Genomic DNA, 17,292 nt, shown 5'->3' on the forward strand with positions numbered 1-17,292 from the left:
AAAGATGAATGAGTAAAGAGGAGCAATAACGATGCCCCATTTTGAACAATGATAACGAAGAAATAAAAAATATTTTTTAAGTGTGAAAACTATCGCAACTTTTTATGGTATAACATATTTTTAAAACGTCTAAGATAAAGGGATAAAAAAATGTAGCCAGAAGCTTGGGGTATTAAGCACTAAGTTTAAGAACCAAGAGGTTGATCATCCCAAGTAGTAGCACCTAATTGGTATGGAATTGGACCTTGTTGGGTGTTAAGAGCGTTAGTAGTATTGTAATCCCACCAGAAAGTTAAATATTGTGGATATTCAGCTGGAACTTCACAAGCAGTCTTGAAATCTGGAAGTTCGTTAATGATTTGGGTATAGTTAGCTAATGGACAAGAGAAACCTGGACCGTCTTGACAGTCAACTCTTGGAATAACAACTTCATTAACAAGAGATCTAACATAAGTTCCAGCAGCATGAACAGAAGTCTTGTTACAGACTAATCTTTCAAGAACTAAATGACCACCCATTGGGACGAAATTAGTTGATTTATAAACGGAGTCATGAGCAATTCGGTCAACTGGTAAATCATTTTCTGGAGTGAATAAACCTAATGCAGCTAAGATTGGGGTAATATTGGTATCATGACAGAAGTTGAAGAAAATCTTACCGGCAGATGGACCTTGGTTTAATAAGGTAAGGGAAGCATTAGCATAAACGGCACCGACAGCAACAGAGGTGTTAATACCTGGACCACCTCCATTGTAGTAGTAACCTAAATCGTTATAGTAACCAAAAGCATTCCATTCATCAAGAGTGAAAACATCAACCCATGGGGAGAATGGCTTACCGTTTAATTCGAATGGAGCGAGTAACATAAGATTGTAAACATCAGAAGCAGATAAGTTTAATCCTTTAACTTCAGAGTTTAATCTACTGGCAGCAGCAGTGAATTGAGTGAAGTTACTTAATCCATAAGTGGTGGTAGTTTGGTTAGTGTAACAAACTGGGGTAAGAGAGTTAGCACCTTGATCAGCAGTTTCTGGAATAATGTTAAGGTAAACACTATCAGTATAATTGTAACCAAAGAAACCAAGACCAAATCTTCTGGCGGTTTCAATAATACGTTCGTAACCAGATGAGAACATTGGAACATTTTCACCATTCCATAAGTGACCATATTTAGCACGGTATTCAACACCTCTTCTGAAACCATTTAATAAACCAGAATATGGACCTGAATAAGTTTCTTCAGCCCATAAACTTTCGGTATCTAAAAATGATTCCCAAGTGTTAAGGAAAGCAAGAGAACCAGTAAAAGTTTGGTTAGTGTTAAGAATTTTTTTATAAGCGGAAACCATACCAGTGGCAACACTTGGATCAGGCCATCTTTCACCATGACGATGGATCATAATAACTTGAGAAACTTCACATTGATCTGGAACAGAGGTATCAATACCATAACCAACACCATCAATGTAAGGACCGTTACCACCAAAATGTTTTAAAAGATTGTAAGCATCGTAAACTTCTTGAGTGAATTGACCTCTTTGGAAAGATGGAGCACCGTTACTAAAAGCTTCAACTGCAGAAGCAGCAATGGCAATTAACGAAACAATATTACCAGCTAACATTTTTGTTATTTGATGATTCTTCGCTACTGAAAAAAAAAAGAATTTTTCAAATCAAAATATTAAACAATTGAAGATAATCTTCTTTATATATATATTAAACTTTTCAATTGAACTGCAACTACACGTGTAGTCTCCTATTGATATTCAATTGATATATATAAACTTAACTAAAGGGCATTATTTCCACGTGGAACAATGCAACATCTAACTTACGGCCTTTAGTAAGGGGATATATCTTCAAATTATTTACCAAAAATTGTTAGCTGCGAATATACGAAATATTGAAAATGAGCTCATCTATGTACCTGATCGGGTATTCGACTGAATTTGTAAATAATTTGTCCTAAAGGAGTGAAATTTGTTACTTCTTTGAGAACATCATAACACACGTTCAGAACTTACATAGCATGAAGTTTACATCCTTTTCAAGTTTAATTAAGTGCATATTCTGGGGGGGAGGAGGACGATTGGCCTCTCCTATAAATATTGGCTTTGTGGCTTAGGAATATTTTATGGTTTGCCTTTTTGTTAGTATTTTATTTTATTTTTCAGTTTCCAATCTATAAATCTAAAGTTAGGATTTATCGCTAGTTCATTATTATTATTATCACACACAATTGAGTTTAATTTAATTAAATCAATTGATTACGGTGTATCATTATCCAATCAAGTGATGTCCCTAGTACACAATTCCATTGCAAAATAAACTCAATGGGATAAAAATTGTCTTCTCAATCACATTCCCCGCGAAAAATTATGCTTTATAGTTTTTGACCCTTTTACCGCGAAACAAGGCAATCACTAATTTAGTGAGGTCAATAAAATGATATAATGGGAACGTTTCTATGAGAGAATGTCATAAACATAAGTTAGGTCAAAGATTTTCGACGACTTATTACTGTAAGGTAGGCAACATCATTCCGGCCCGCTCCATAAAGTAACTATTATTGGGGGTTGCAACTATACTTCTCCCCTATTTGTCTAGTTTAACCTAAATAAAACTCAATTACAGGAAATAAAATAACAAAGAACGTGGAAATGTTATCCATTTTGAGGTGGGAAGGGGGCACTGGCGCTAGGGTACATTTCTATACATTGTTGTATTAGCTTTCTAACAATAAGGCTCTTCATCTCCGTGAGTCGGTACGGTTTCTCTATGGCAATCCGGCATCTAGACCATAGTAAGGTTTATTAATAGCAATTTTTTTCTTTTTGTTAGACAGCCCCTTTGTTGCAATTGCTAAATGGTTCAAAACCGGGGAGCACGTTCTTTAGTTATATGTTGAAATATGCATCCATTTTTCACCCTATTTTTCAACTTAAGTATTTTATTGCTATTGGACCAAAAGCTATGAAGAGAAGGGTTAATAGTTTACCTCCCTAATTCTACATTGTTCACCTACCTACATCTATCTAGTCTAAAAAAATTCTATTCTTGTTTGACAAGCTTGGCATGCGGAGATTTGACATAAGAGCCTATTATATGCTTGGCATGAAAATGATATCAGCTAGTCGATCTCCACATTTCAACCCTATCAGTAAAAAGAACTCTTTACCCCCTTGTAGTTATGCTTAGTAAGAATAATTTGATTGTTCATCTCAAATGCATTTATTTTATTTTTCTTCTTTTTTTTTTTTCACCCAAATTAAAAATGACATCAAAATGATCTAAAAAATTTTTCACATCTAACCAACATAGATAATAGGGAGGCCTATTAGTCAATGGCAAGCGAATTGCATTTTTCAATGGTGACATTTTGCAATGGGCTTAATGACCGATTGAACCAATAATAATGTTGATATTATTTCCCGGGACCAAATAAGTAATAAATGGTTTGACGAACAAAATGAATGTGATGAATGAATGGAAACAATATTCCGAAATGAAGATCACAAAACGTGTGGATGGGTGGGACAAATTTTTTTTGACATTTATTCTTTTTAAGCGCATAAATAATAGTGTTGTCAAACAGGGTCTAACAAAGCGGTCTTCTGTATTGGTTGACTTCATGTTTCATTAATTGGAAGTCGAAACAAGGAAACGTTTAGATCTAGTAAGGATTTAGAATGTGTCATTGTTCATGTGATTATTCGTATCTAGAGAAACGATCAATTTAGTTCAATATTTGACATGGACCGCCCCAATCGCCGTGGTACGACAATCAATCAATCGTTCATTCATTCATTCATTCATTAATTAATCATTGTTATTATAATGCCTAATCCAATCATACTCACAACTGTTTTGGTAATTCATATCAGCCTCTGGAAAATTGGTTAGTTTATCCGTTTTGTTGTTATGTTCATTCGAGAAAGTTTTCAAAATGGTTACATCGATTGCCTCGAAATGAGACATGTTTTCATATCATTAATATTGGAATAGTTTTTCATACCAAAGAGCTAATCCACTTTGATTAAAATCTGATTGAACAACACTTTAGATATTCAATTGAGCTTTAATTGTCTCTTCATTATACATATACAAATATTGAGCGATGGTCAAGTTAATGCTCGGTAGCTCTACCACCGGTATCTATTCAAAGTAATTTTTCCGAGCGCTCTCAGAATATTTCCGGTCGTAGTACCTGTCTTAAAATTTTCGACATTTTTTAATGTTGAAATTTGGATAAAAATTGAGCAGAAAATAGAAATTGACAAAAATTTTAATAAAAATCCACTTTGTCTAATTAAAACCCCAGATTTTATAATTAACACTTTGTTTAATAAACACTTTTAAAAGACAATATATTATAATAGACAGATATTATAACTAAATAAAAAAAAGGACAACATACACACATTTATATATATATAGATTATTAACGTTAATAATTTTATGACAAACAAAAAAACCATCACCTTTGCACAAATACAGACACATTGATTTTTGTCATGGGGCTCTTCTTTTTGCTCACACCATACAAAATTTTTTTTTTCTTTTCTTTTTTGCAACACAACACAAAGTATAATATAATATAATAAAATAATTAAAAAACAAAAAGAAATAAAGTCTACCATGTATTTTTTTGAAAACATAAAACCTCCTGAATAGGTTTCTAAATGAATGAATGAAAGAAAGAATGAATAAAAGAACGAAAGACTCCATGAATAAATCAATGAACGAACTAACAAACCGACCAAACGAACGAATGAATTATCAAATAACATTGTTCATTCGCTAACACACCACACCACACCATCTCTTAAATTGAAACGACCGATACCTTTCAAACCAGCGCCGCCTTGAACCAAATCACTCTAAAGAACAAAACTAAACTAATAAAAAACAAAAAAACATAAAATAAAAGGAAGATTTAAAGGAAGGAAAGGAAAACAAATATGAAAAATAAAAAAAAAAATAAAACCAGGAACCTCACCATAGAATGAGCTTAAGCCCAAACTGTATTATTAAACAACCGAGAATCTGAAGGACCTGTACCCCAGATATTAGTATTACCACCGACAGTAGTAGTTGAACCTGCACCTGAAGCCAAATTAGTTGAAGTAGTAGTAGTGGTAGAAGGAGTTGTATTGAATTCAACTGGTTTAAAAGGATCAAATAAATTAGATGACCATTTAGCTGAACTAGTAGTTGAAGTTGTGGTACTAGTTTGGGCTAAAAGTGAATGAGTCGATGAAGATGGAGTGGTTGATGATGATGATGAACTAACTGCACTGACTCTACGACCAAAGTCATTAGTTGGAGCTTGAGGTGGTTGAATTTGGATTTGAATTTGTGGTTGTTGTTGTTGTTGAGGTCTTACATCAACATATGAGCTAACCAAAGGTGAAGAGTATTGAGATGGAACTTGACTCTTTGGTCTTGAATGAGATACTTGAGGCGAAGAAGATTGTTGATATTGATAATATTGATTTGAATACATTGAATCATTTTTCATTTTATAATATTGTTGATATTGAACTTGTTGTTGATTTACCAAGGAGTTGACTCTTCTTTTAGGTTTACTATTATTGATATAAGGAGATGAAGGTTGATTTTGAGCTTCAATAATAGCTTTATCGATGATATCTAATTGATGAACAAATGGTTCACTAACAAGTTGTCTTTTTGGAATAGATGTCATTATTGATGAAAATTTCTTTTAAAATGGAAAGTAGTACTAATAATAATAATGAATAAGAATGAAAGGAACCCTATAATTTTTTATGAAAACTGAAAATGAAACCAACCTTTGATAATAATATAAGCAAAATACAGTATAGAAGAATAAAACAAAATGATGGATGGGAACGATGAATAATGAATAAATAGAAAGTAGAAGTTAGAGGATAGAATAGAGAAAACAAAATAGTCTAGTCCAGTCAAGTCTAGCACTATATGATGCCGTTAAACCGTTAAAATGTTCTTTAATGAATAGTAAAGTAAAAGATATAAAATCAACAAAACCCTGTTCAACTTGAGGTCAATTTTGTCAGGCCTTTTTTTTTCTTTTTCGTCATTGGTAATTATCAATTTTTCAACTGGCTTAAATGCACTACCCCCTTTTCTCATATTAAATGTAATTTTTAACATTATTATAAATTTCTTTTTTTTTATTTATATTAAGTTTGCGTAATTTCATTGTTATTAGAGTTAATTGCTTACATAGTTAAAGGAGTGAATATCTAATTAGGTTCAAACTGCGAAGAAAGATATAAAATTAAATTACTTTATTAGTACTTAACCCCCCCTCCCCTATCATCTATTACTACTACTATTAGCTCTACTATACAAATGGCTTTTATTTTTTTAAGCTACTACTATGATTAGTTTATCTCTTCTTTTTAGGTTTGATCTCTTCATCTTTAGTAGCATGTAATTTAACTATGTTGGGATAATCTGGTCTATTCACCAGATATCCTTGTGACCAATCATAACTCATAGCATAAGCAAATATTGATCCCGTAGAATTAAATACTGTAGCTGATATAGTACAATTCAAATTTGGAAATGCCTTTAATTTCTGTTTAGCATCTTTATCCCAGAAACTGAAGGTACCATCTGATCCAGCAGTACTGAAAGTACCATAAGTTGGATGAAATGATATAGAATTAACGGGATATGCACGAGATGGAGAATTTGTACTTGATCTTAATGCTGAACTAGCAGCTGCTCCTCCAGTTCTATGACATTTAAATGCAAATCCAAATTTAGTTTGATCACTTTCATTAACATATTGTATACCACATCTTCCTTCTATAGATCCAATGGCAAATCCATTCCCTAATGGATAACAACATATCGATCTGGTTTGCCATTTTAATGGGGATTGTGCATTTTTAAATATTTGTTGAGGATTATTTAAATCAATAATACTAATATGTTTTTCGGCTCCTCCAACTACTAATAATTTTTGACTTGAATCCATTGCATATACTCTTTCTGGTAATTGAATAGTTGCAATTGGTTGGGGTGATCTCATATCCCAATATTTTAAAGTCTTATCCCATGATCCAGATGCAACAGCTTGAGTATTACTAGGTCCACATTCAACATATCTAACTGCCTTAACAGGACCATCATGAATCCCAATTTGTTGTGATTGTTGAGTTTGTAAATCAAATAATTTCACTTGTTTATCAGCTCCACCACTAACAATCTTAGTACCATCCAATGACCATCTGGCTGAAAACACAGGAGCATCATGTTCAAACAAGGCTCTACCTTGATTATTTCCTGAATTAGGATCAATTTCATAAATTCGAACTTTTTTATCCCAACTGGCCACTGCTAATAAATCTTGTTTAGGAGAGAATGATAAATCAGATATAGAATCTTCAGGACCATTATTAATGGTTATATCATTCACTAGTTCTTTCCCATTGGCTGCACTTGATGGCGTGCTTGCCGAACTGGTTGAATTGGATAAAAATGACATGAATGGTGTGGATTAAATGACTAGTATGATGATGGTTGTTTGGATTGTTGATTTGATGATATGAATTGATTCTCAATCGTATTTGGATTGGAAAGTTTTTGATTAATTAATGAAGTATACACCACTGGTAGATATGATATAGATAATATGATGTGGAATCTTATTATTCCTGTAACATATAACCCTTCTTATTCAACTTCAACAGGTTTGAGTTCAGTGATATTTTCATAAATCAAACAGTGAACTTCTCTCAGTAAAGAAAAAAAAAATGTGTGCAGTATGAAAATTACGAGTAAACTGTAAATTATTATGAAAGTTGACTTTAAACTGTATATTTAAGCATTTTGGCTATGGTGTTCCAAAATATTCTTAAAACCCAGACCATATCATATCATTCAAGGATTCATATTAGTTGATTGTTCATTGATTAGACTATGGAACAATTCAGTCCTACTAGAGGATCAAAAGTTATATACTCCGTCGAAGAAGATATACCGATATTGCGATATCGGAATCTCGAATCAAATCAACCTCACCATAATATAAACTCATCAAATACAACTCGAAAACATTATGAAAACAATACTTATATAGATTGGAGTCGAGAGACAATACTAACACCCAATAATTCAGTATTCATCACTAAGAAATGGGTGGTGGTGATTCTTCTGTCGATCTTAATTGGCTATATAACTACATTTATAGATTTAACTTCAGTCTGGCTTAATGATTTGAAGAAAGGGTTATGTTTCAGTAAGATTGATAAATGGTCATTATTAAATCCTTATCGAACTTGTCCCGTCGATGATTGGTATAATTGGTCTCGTATATTCTTCCATTCCACTAGTGTGGTAACTAATATCTTTGTTAATTTTCCTATTTATATTACATTTGCAATCATTTGGACCTTAATTGCTGCTTATATCACCATTGGAAAGGATCCATTGATTAAACAATCCGGTATTCCTGAAATTAAATTAATCATATCTGGATTTAATTATAAATTATCGGAGTATCTTGGATTAAGAACTTTAATGTATAAAACGTTTGGATTAATCTTAGTGGTTAGTTCAGGTTTATGGTTAGGTAAAGAAGGTCCTTTGGTTCATGTATCATGTTGTATTTTAAATATCTTATTCGGATTCTTCTTTAAAGATTATTATGAAAATGAAGCTGTTAGAAGAGAATTATTAACAGCTGCAACCGCCACTGGGATTTCAGTCGCATTCAATGCTCCTATCGGTGGTGTATTATTCGTGTTAGAAAGTATGCCATCATTCTTCATGCCCACTAAGATCATGTGGAACTCATTTGTCATTGCTACTATTGCCGTTATTGTCGTTACTGGATTTAAAGTTTTCACTGAAGGAACAAATTTTGTGGAACAAGATTTATTTCTGGTGGAATTTGGGAATTTTAGTTGGTTATTCTTAGAAATCATTCCTTTTATTATCTTAGGGGCTTTGGGTGGTGTTTATGGATATTTATTCACTAGTTTAAATGCCAAATTCTCTACTTCATCATTTAGAAGAAATTTACAATTGAATTTAAGTAAATTATTCGGAGCTCCACCTGAAACTGGAAAATATTTGGAAATATTATTGGTCTTAATAATCACATCATTATTAAATTTCCCATTTGAATTAACCAAATTACCACTTAATGCCTATTTGAAATTATTATTCACAGCTTGTGATACAGGAGCAACTTCAAATAACTTCATTTGTCGTACTTCAAACTTGGTGACAATTTTAAAATTATCATTCATTTTAATCGAAGGGTTTCTATTATCATGTTATACTTTTGGAACTGAATTACCTGGAGGTATATTAACTCCATCATTAGTATTAGGTGCCACTACCGGTAGATTATTAGGTATAATATCTCAGGCTTTACAAACTAAATTCAATTGGGATTCATTAGCAACATGTACAGCTAAATCATGTCTTGTTTCACCTTCATCATATGCCGTAATCGGAGCAGCAGCATTCATGGCTGGTGTTACTAAGTTTACCATGTGTGTTGTGGTTATAATCTTTGAATTGACGGGTGCAGTAAGTTATGTTTTACCCATTATGTTAGCTGTTATGGTACTGAAGTTTGTTAATGATTGGTTAATCAATGATAATATTTATGATACTTTAGTAAGTTTCACCATTAATCGAGAAGGTGCTTCTGGAAATGATCCAAATCAAGGTAAAGGTCCTGGTTTAGTAAATTTCAGTGAATTAACTACTATTATAAAGAATAAATTACCTGATGTTCCAGTCAAATCATTAATGGTCCCTGTCAATAAAACCAAATGTATTTGCTTAGTTCCAGAAGTGCATTATACTGTGAATACATTATATGAATTTACCAATGACGATGTTCATGAAGGATATCCTGTAATTCTTAGTTATGGGAATCCAGTTGGATTAGGATATGTAAATAAACAAGAGTTATTGGCCAAACTTGCCACTATAGAAGATACAAACTCCTACATCAGTTTTCAAATTAATGATTTGCCTAATGTTGCATTATCTCAACAATTACATTATGAAAGATCAATCAGTTCAAATTTATTACAAGTTGATCTTACCGTTGAAAAATCAATAATCATCTTTAATGAATTAACTACCGCTATATTATTAATTGAAACATTTGAAAAAATGCATTTAAACTATCTCATCATTATGGATAGTAATAATCGTCAAGTTATGAGTGGATTCATCGATAGGTTTATAGTTGCAGAATTAATCCATCTGAAATTTGCTAAATTACAAGATGAATGGAATGAAATCTTTCAAGCTAATGAATTTGATTTAGAGAATCTTGGAGAACGTGAATCTGATGACTTACTAAACATGAGACGTAACAGGTTAAGTATAGAATTAGTTAGTTAGTTAGCTATTTAATTATAAGCTACATTTGCATTATAAAGTCATTTTGCAGTAAATTTGGACGCGTTGAAATTTTTTTTTGTTTACAAAATTTGAGATTTGGTTTTGTGTAGAAGATCAATCCCCATAATATGTAAACAAATGAGAATTCATTAGATGATCTAACCTTGTTTAACGGTACAACATCAGCAAGTATAATAGAAGAAGTTCAGTAACTACCACTAAAGAGATGAGTCCGACTTCTAATAAGGAGAATATCAATCTTGGACCCTTTTCCCCATCGTTCAAGCATCCTTCAAAGAGTATTTTAAGAGATAATACGTTACCAATACTTAATGACAAGAGAAGAGTTTCATTTGCTCCAGAAGTAACTTTACATAAGTTTGATTTCATTCCTACTTCAGAGAATGGTACTTCAAAGAGGAGAAAGACTATTTCAGGTTCAATTCCTCTGTCTCAAGAATTCGATAGTCCTGTTAAAAGTATAGATAATGAAATCCATGTTAATGGATTAGAAGTTCTTGAAGATAGTTCAGATGAATCACTGCTTGATAGTATTGAGAATATAGAGTCACCTGAAAAGGTGATACCAGAATACCCCAGTAATAGCTTTGTGGAACCAGCAGAAGCTGAAGAAGATCAAGAAGAAGAAACTATGGAATTGACTGGTCAAATACAAAATATAAATGATCACATTCAAGAAACATTATCTTCACTTGTCACCATGACCCAAACAACATCATCAGCAGCAGCAGCCGTTGAATTCCCATCAGATGATGAATCTGATAATGATGAGAATGCTGATATGGAGTTGACTGGACCACAAGCCTTCATTGCAAGTCATCATCAACAACCAGAAGAACAAGAGGTTACTATGGAAATAACGATGGATATCACTGAAGTATATAATAAAACATTACCTCCACCTGTGTTAGAAGTGATAACAGAAGCTAGTGAAGAAAGCTCACAAGATCCTACCCTTAATAATATTGAATCACAAAATGTAACGGAGCTGGTACAAGAGCCACTTCAGTTTGATGGAAATTTACACAGTTTAGGATTATTTGGTCCAATACAAACTAGTACCCAACAGGATCTGCAAGAATCCAACACTAATATCTCAAATAAACTTCCACAAAATGAAGAGGAAGCTGAAGTTACTATGGATGTTACTAAAGTCGGTCCCCAGATAATACATAGAAATCAAGAGATTGAAGATTCAACTAATGATATTGAAAATACCCAACAGATGGAATTAACTCAAGTATCAAATATAATAAGTACGACTACAGAACAAGAAATTGAAGATACTCAACAAATGGAATTAACTCAAGTTCCAACTACAATACAGAAAGTAAGTGAAGTTGAAATTGAAGCCGAACTGGTTGAAGATATTCAAGGTAGTCAACCAATGGAATTGACTCAAGTCGATAGTACAATTATCTCCAATGTACAAATTGAAGTCACCGAAGAGAATCAAACCTTACCTCAGAGTCCAAATTCATCGGTTGCAAGTATTTCAGAACGATTAATCAGTACTACAAAGATCCCCTTAGCTGAAGTATCCACCATTGAAGATGTTTCCAATACGGACGAAAATTATGAAGATGTAACCCTTAGTACTTTCCTTGAAGATATAGGAGTTAAATTTTATGATGATTTGGATATTGATGTGAATTCAATGGAAAGATTAAGTATCAGTAGCACTACTGATCTTACTGATAATACCTTAGAAGATTATATTAAAGCACTTCCAAAATTAGAATTACTTGCATTATATCAGTTCAGTTGTGATGAATTAAGTAACAACATCCGAGATGGAAGAAAGATGTATTCTGAATATTCTAAAACTATCCAAGTTAATAATCCTGTTTTATTTAAAGAGTATTATGCTTCAGATGATGATGATAAATCATTAATGAATGTTAGATTACAATTAATTAAAGATCATACTCGATTCCAATCGAAGAAAACATGGTATGATTGGAGAACTCAATTAACCAATAATTTAATCATTGAGTTAGATAATAAAAGAGATCAATTAATTCAAGATCAAGAGAAGATTAAATCAGATATCCAAAAGTTGGACGAGAGTTATAATCTTGCTAAGGAAATACTAATTACAGCAAAGCAAAAATTACAGTCTTTAAGATCAATTCAAGGTCAAATATCAAGTATTTCCGTAGATGAATTGCAAAAGTTTAAATCTGATTTAATATCATCTAAAATGACATTACAAGAATTGAAAGCCTCATCTGATTCCAAAGAACAAGCATTGACTGCTTTGAAAGAGAAAATACTGGACATAAATGAATCAATTCGTACATTGCAGCTCGATATTTCGGTGGATGAGAAAATAATAACCAAGAATAGAAAATATGAAGTAAATGAGATTGATATTTTAAAACAAAAGTTTAGTTTTGTTCAAAAATTATCTAAATTGAAATACCTAGGACTTGAAGAAAGTGAATTATCCTATGAGTTTGATGAATTAATCATTTGTAAATTCAATTTCAAAGATATATCTGATCATTCCAATATTGTATACTCCTTGAATACCAACACTACTACAACTACTTTTCACAATAAGGAATTAGTCAACAAGTATGCATTGAAACTAACTACCATAAATCCTGGATCAACTATAATAGATAATTTCAAGAGTTTTAAAGTATATTGGAATGCGTTGAAGAAATTAGATTCAGATCTTTATACATTATCATTAAAACACCCCATCACATATTTATATTCCGAAGAAAGTATCAAGTTCGAAATACGATATTATAGTTTTGAAAATGATTTTAAATTATTACTTGAATGTAATATTGCCTTTGTTGATTTACCCAAACAGGATCATAAATTAGAGATAACGGCTAAATTACAAAGATCGAAATTAGAAGTTGATGAAAGTTTAATGAAACGAGAAATGATTAATAAATTAGGTACTAATCTATTATTCTCTAATCATTCATTACAGAGTTTGAAATTTACCTAGACATAATAATTAATAAAAGTAACTGTTAATCTATGTATTATAATTTTCTTTTTTTCTTTTTTTAAATATATAATATACAACTATATTGAGATTTTAAATAGTTTCTCTAATGGGTAGCACCCAAGAACAACGTAGCACTCAAACATACAATCATAACGATCACACCCCAAATAGATAAAGCCAATCCACCATACTTACTAAAAAGTTCAATTTTATTTAATTTAGAAGCTCCATTAATTGGTTTGATCAACATATAACCAAATAATCCAGGTAAGATGAAAGAAATTGAGGTAGAACCAGTTGAACCTACAAAGGCAAGCACATGTTCTAATGAAGTGACTGTTATAGCTACTAAATATGAAGCAACCACAATTACGGTCGTTATGATATAAAATCTCTTGGAGGTTAATGGAACAATGATTGGATCATGACCATCAGTATCTTGAGCTCCTTCCATTGGAGTAGTAGAAATGAATGATTCATCTTGAACTGATTCGGCGGAGATTGAATTCAATGATTCTATATCGGATTGTAATGAAGTATAACCTTCTCTTTGTTGAGATTGTCTAACTTTTGAAGTACTGATACCCACCGTTACGAAATGGATCACATGATTGATGGATCCACGACATGGATGACACTGTAAGGGGAATGAAAAGGCAACCATTACCACAATACAAAGACGACCAATCAACGACAGAATTGAATCTTTTGGATACATGGTGATAATATTACCATTTGCAGTGGCACCAAAACTTAAATAACCAATGATCCCTACTACTAAATAAGACGAACAAGCAGTAGTTAAGGCATTTCTAATGATTAAATTGGATTGTCTAGTTTGAGATCCATCAGTATCACTTGGTTTTAATTCATTGATTATAGCAAACATATTTTGATGACAAGTATAAGCGAAAACGAAAATTGGGAATGATTTTAAAGTATCTTTTAAAGAGATTGGACCAAAGATTTCGATATTTTTATTTTCAATTGGGATATCATTAGCAACATAATGTTCAATCACAAGACATATTAAATAAAGGATCGAAAACAATGCCACTACCGAAGTATATTTCAATGAATCTAATTTCTTCAAATATGATAAAGGAACCACAAGAGCCACCATGAATATCGTAATCCACAAGTTTCTTTGCATGAGTAATGATTCAGGATCGACATTTATACTTTCCATAATCTTTGGCATTAAATCCCCAATCACGACTAAATAACTAACCCCAACTCCGAAACATTTAATTGATATGGCGGAATCGAATAAAATTGATAATTGAGGATACGTCAATTGAGCAAGACTGAAATAGGAAACAGCCCCTTGTTGTTGAGTATATTTAGCTACTTTATTCTGTAAATATAATCCAAATGATGAAGTTAAAGATGACCATACAATCAATACACATCCAAATACTAACCCATTACTTTTCAATCCAAATGGCATGGCAAGGATACCGGCTCCTATGATAGTGTTTAAAAGATTGATTGTACCTGACTTTATCGTAGCTCTACCCATGATTACGTTGGTTTATTTATAGATTTATGGTGAATATTGATGAACGAATGAAATAAAAGAATGAATGAATGAATGAATAGATCAATGAACGTAAGAATTCTTATTGAAAGTTTTCCAAACCCTTGAATATTCAAATTAACAACAAACAAATTAAATGTCTAGTTTGTACCTTCAATAAGATACTATTATAATCATGTATTGCAAGATCAGTTTGAAAGAAGGATTCTATATACTATTTATAATTCAAAATTGTCATTTAAAATTTTTGTTGATAATAAAAATTTTAATAGGGATTTATTATATACAGGAAAGTTAATTTTTAGAGTGAGTGGGGGATACTTAGTTGATTTGATTTACAATTAATGGTCTTATAGTTTAATCATAATAATCAGACTATATAGACTTAAAGGCGTACAGGTTAATAAACACTAAAACAAAAGTATATATATAAAAAGTGAATTAAGTAAGGCTAAAAAAATGCTATATAAAATATTATAAATGGGAAACTTACACAGGGAATGAATGAATGAATGAATGAATATAATAATACTAATATTAAATAACGATAACGGATGGGAGGATGAATGATAAGAAAAATAAATAAGTAATAATATAAGACAATAAGAAGTTATCAATGTATTGTTAATACCATTTCCATTAAGAACATTAGGTTCTGTTTTTATTCACATTTTATTTATGTTGTTATATAGCATTGATTAAACTTCTTCCTTTTTTTTTTATTTTTTTATAACAGATCAAATTTAAAATACTAACCAACCAATAAGGAAAGCAACAAGCATTAAAAGAATAGCCATTGGTAAAGAAATGCCATTGACAGGTTCAGCAGCCACCGTTTTAACTTCACTACCAGGAATTGAAGTAGTAGAGTTTGATCTTGGAACTCCATAAGCTTCTGGAGGTGGAGGTGGATAACCATAACCAGCTGGAGGATAACCATAACCAGCAGGTGGATAACCGGCAGGAGGATAACCAGCTGGAGGATAACCGGCAGGAGGATAACCAGCAGGTGGATAACCAGCAGGAGGTTGTTGTTGATGTTGAGGAGATTGAGGATGAGAATCATATTTTTCATTTGAATCTAATCTTTCACTTAAATTATTAACTGGAGCTCTTGATTCATTTAATTCTCTTTGAATATCTTCTTGAGCAGGAGGTTGTCTTCTTGAAGAAAGAGCAGCAACACCAGCACCAGTAGCAGCAAGACCACCGACAGCAGCAGCAGCAGCAGCTACACCACTTGAATAACCACTATCATTACCATTTGGAGCCCTTGAAGGAGTACTTTCGGAAACAGGAGCAACAATAGCAGGAGCAGGAGGATTTCTTTGACGTGGACTAACAATTGGTTCTGTGGTTGATGATTCATCATTATAACCACCATTAGATGAAGGCTGTTGTTGTTCTTCTTTATCATTATCAGTAACGACATAATTAACTCTTAATTTTTTTGAAACCACTTCTGATTTAAATTCTGATTCTAATTGAGCCCAAGAATCACCAACTTTTGAAGCATCTTGTAATTCAGGACAAGGTAATGAAACTAATAAGAATTTATCTTTACATTTATAATCTTTTGGTAAACTTTGAGAAAACCCTTGTAAGATAATAGCAATTTTAAGACTATCACCTGGATTAATTATAGAAGCATTTGGTCTAACACAATATAATTTTGGAGCTGTAGTTTTAACTTTGAATGCTAAAGGAACATCGGTAGTATTACTCAAGGATAAATACTCTGTGGTTTGTTTGGTAAAGGTACCTATAAGAGAAGATGTTAGTAATTGCATTGAATATATGGTTGGTGCCTGATTGAATAATCAAGGCAATGCCATTTTTGTGGTTTGGATGAACATACCAGTAAACTCTAAAGTTGGAGGAGAAACTTCCATGATTGATGACTTGAACTGATAAAAAAAAGGATATATAAGGGTGATCTGATAGATGAGATAGATGAATGGAGTGTTTAAATTGAGATTGAAACAATTTTTGTAAACAGCGGTTGGTTATGAAATTTAGGATTAATGGATGGATTAATGGATGGATGGGATTGATGAAATTTATGATACCGAGTGATCTATAAACTAGACGATATGATACGAGACGATTGAATTCGATTGGATTGGATTGGATCCCACAAATTACACTTCTTGAACTAAGGATGATCTAAGAACACTTTAGTTTAAAAAATCAATTCTAAATTGATAAAAAGAGTTAAATTGAATTGATTATATATATTGGGAGAGGAAAGGCTTCTTTCGATTCATTCCACAATTTCTTTTTTTGTTTTTTTTCTCCTTTTTCGTTCCCCTTTTCAAATGAAATTTTTATTTCAATTGTGCGCGCGCGCCGCCGTCTTTTGTTTGTTCGT

The 17,292-nt window shown here is 32.1% G+C and overlaps 7 protein-coding genes across 7 annotated transcripts; 2 read left to right on the forward strand and 5 right to left on the reverse strand. All coding sequences in view use genetic code 12, as the record gives it.

Moving 5' to 3' along the window:
* Positions 1 to 185: 185 nt before the first annotated feature.
* DFJ63DRAFT_333425 (histidine phosphatase family protein) lies at positions 186 to 1,622 on the reverse strand (the record flags this gene model as incomplete). The annotated part of the gene is made up of 1 exon (XM_064907854.1): positions 186 to 1,622. One exon carries the CDS (start codon positions 1,620 to 1,622, stop codon positions 186 to 188), a length of 1,437 nt encoding a protein of 478 aa, XP_064765320.1.
* Positions 1,623 to 4,900: 3,278 nt separating this feature from the next.
* On the reverse strand, positions 4,901 to 6,001 carry DFJ63DRAFT_50506 (uncharacterized protein). Its single transcript, XM_064908862.1, has one exon. The coding sequence runs from the start codon at positions 5,705 to 5,707 to the stop codon at positions 5,012 to 5,014; it is 696 nt and encodes a 231-aa protein (XP_064765321.1). The 5' UTR covers positions 5,708 to 6,001; the 3' UTR covers positions 4,901 to 5,011.
* Positions 6,002 to 6,051: 50 nt separating this feature from the next.
* Positions 6,052 to 7,718, reverse strand: GLE2 (RNA export factor). Its single transcript, XM_064908864.1, has one exon. The coding sequence runs from the start codon at positions 7,499 to 7,501 to the stop codon at positions 6,395 to 6,397; it is 1,107 nt and encodes a 368-aa protein (XP_064765322.1). The 5' UTR covers positions 7,502 to 7,718; the 3' UTR covers positions 6,052 to 6,394.
* On the forward strand, positions 7,719 to 10,499 carry DFJ63DRAFT_50504 (uncharacterized protein). The gene has a single exon (XM_064908861.1). It carries the CDS (start codon positions 7,936 to 7,938, stop codon positions 10,384 to 10,386), a length of 2,451 nt encoding a protein of 816 aa, XP_064765323.1. The 5' UTR covers positions 7,719 to 7,935; the 3' UTR covers positions 10,387 to 10,499.
* DFJ63DRAFT_50729 (uncharacterized protein) lies at positions 10,500 to 13,661 on the forward strand. Its single transcript, XM_064908868.1, has one exon. It carries the CDS (start codon positions 10,613 to 10,615, stop codon positions 13,376 to 13,378), a length of 2,766 nt encoding a protein of 921 aa, XP_064765324.1. The 5' UTR covers positions 10,500 to 10,612; the 3' UTR covers positions 13,379 to 13,661.
* DFJ63DRAFT_50502 (aspartate/glutamate transporter) lies at positions 13,432 to 15,150 on the reverse strand. The gene has a single exon (XM_064908860.1). It carries the CDS (start codon positions 14,901 to 14,903, stop codon positions 13,485 to 13,487), a length of 1,419 nt encoding a protein of 472 aa, XP_064765325.1. The 5' UTR covers positions 14,904 to 15,150; the 3' UTR covers positions 13,432 to 13,484.
* A 514-nt stretch (positions 15,151 to 15,664) lies between these two features.
* On the reverse strand, positions 15,665 to 16,813 carry DFJ63DRAFT_333430 (phosphatidylinositol-binding protein; the record flags this gene model as incomplete). Its single annotated transcript, XM_064907855.1, has 2 exons — positions 15,665 to 16,683; positions 16,780 to 16,813. The coding sequence occupies 2 exons, from the start codon at positions 16,811 to 16,813 to the stop codon at positions 15,665 to 15,667; spliced, it is 1,053 nt and encodes a 350-aa protein (XP_064765326.1).
* Positions 16,814 to 17,292: the final 479 nt, after the last annotated feature.

Source organism: Scheffersomyces coipomensis (genome assembly GCF_036884675.1).
Source record: "Scheffersomyces coipomensis strain NRRL Y-17651 chromosome Unknown DFJ63scaffold_1, whole genome shotgun sequence".
Lineage (NCBI taxonomy): Eukaryota > Fungi > Ascomycota > Pichiomycetes > Serinales > Debaryomycetaceae > Scheffersomyces > Scheffersomyces coipomensis.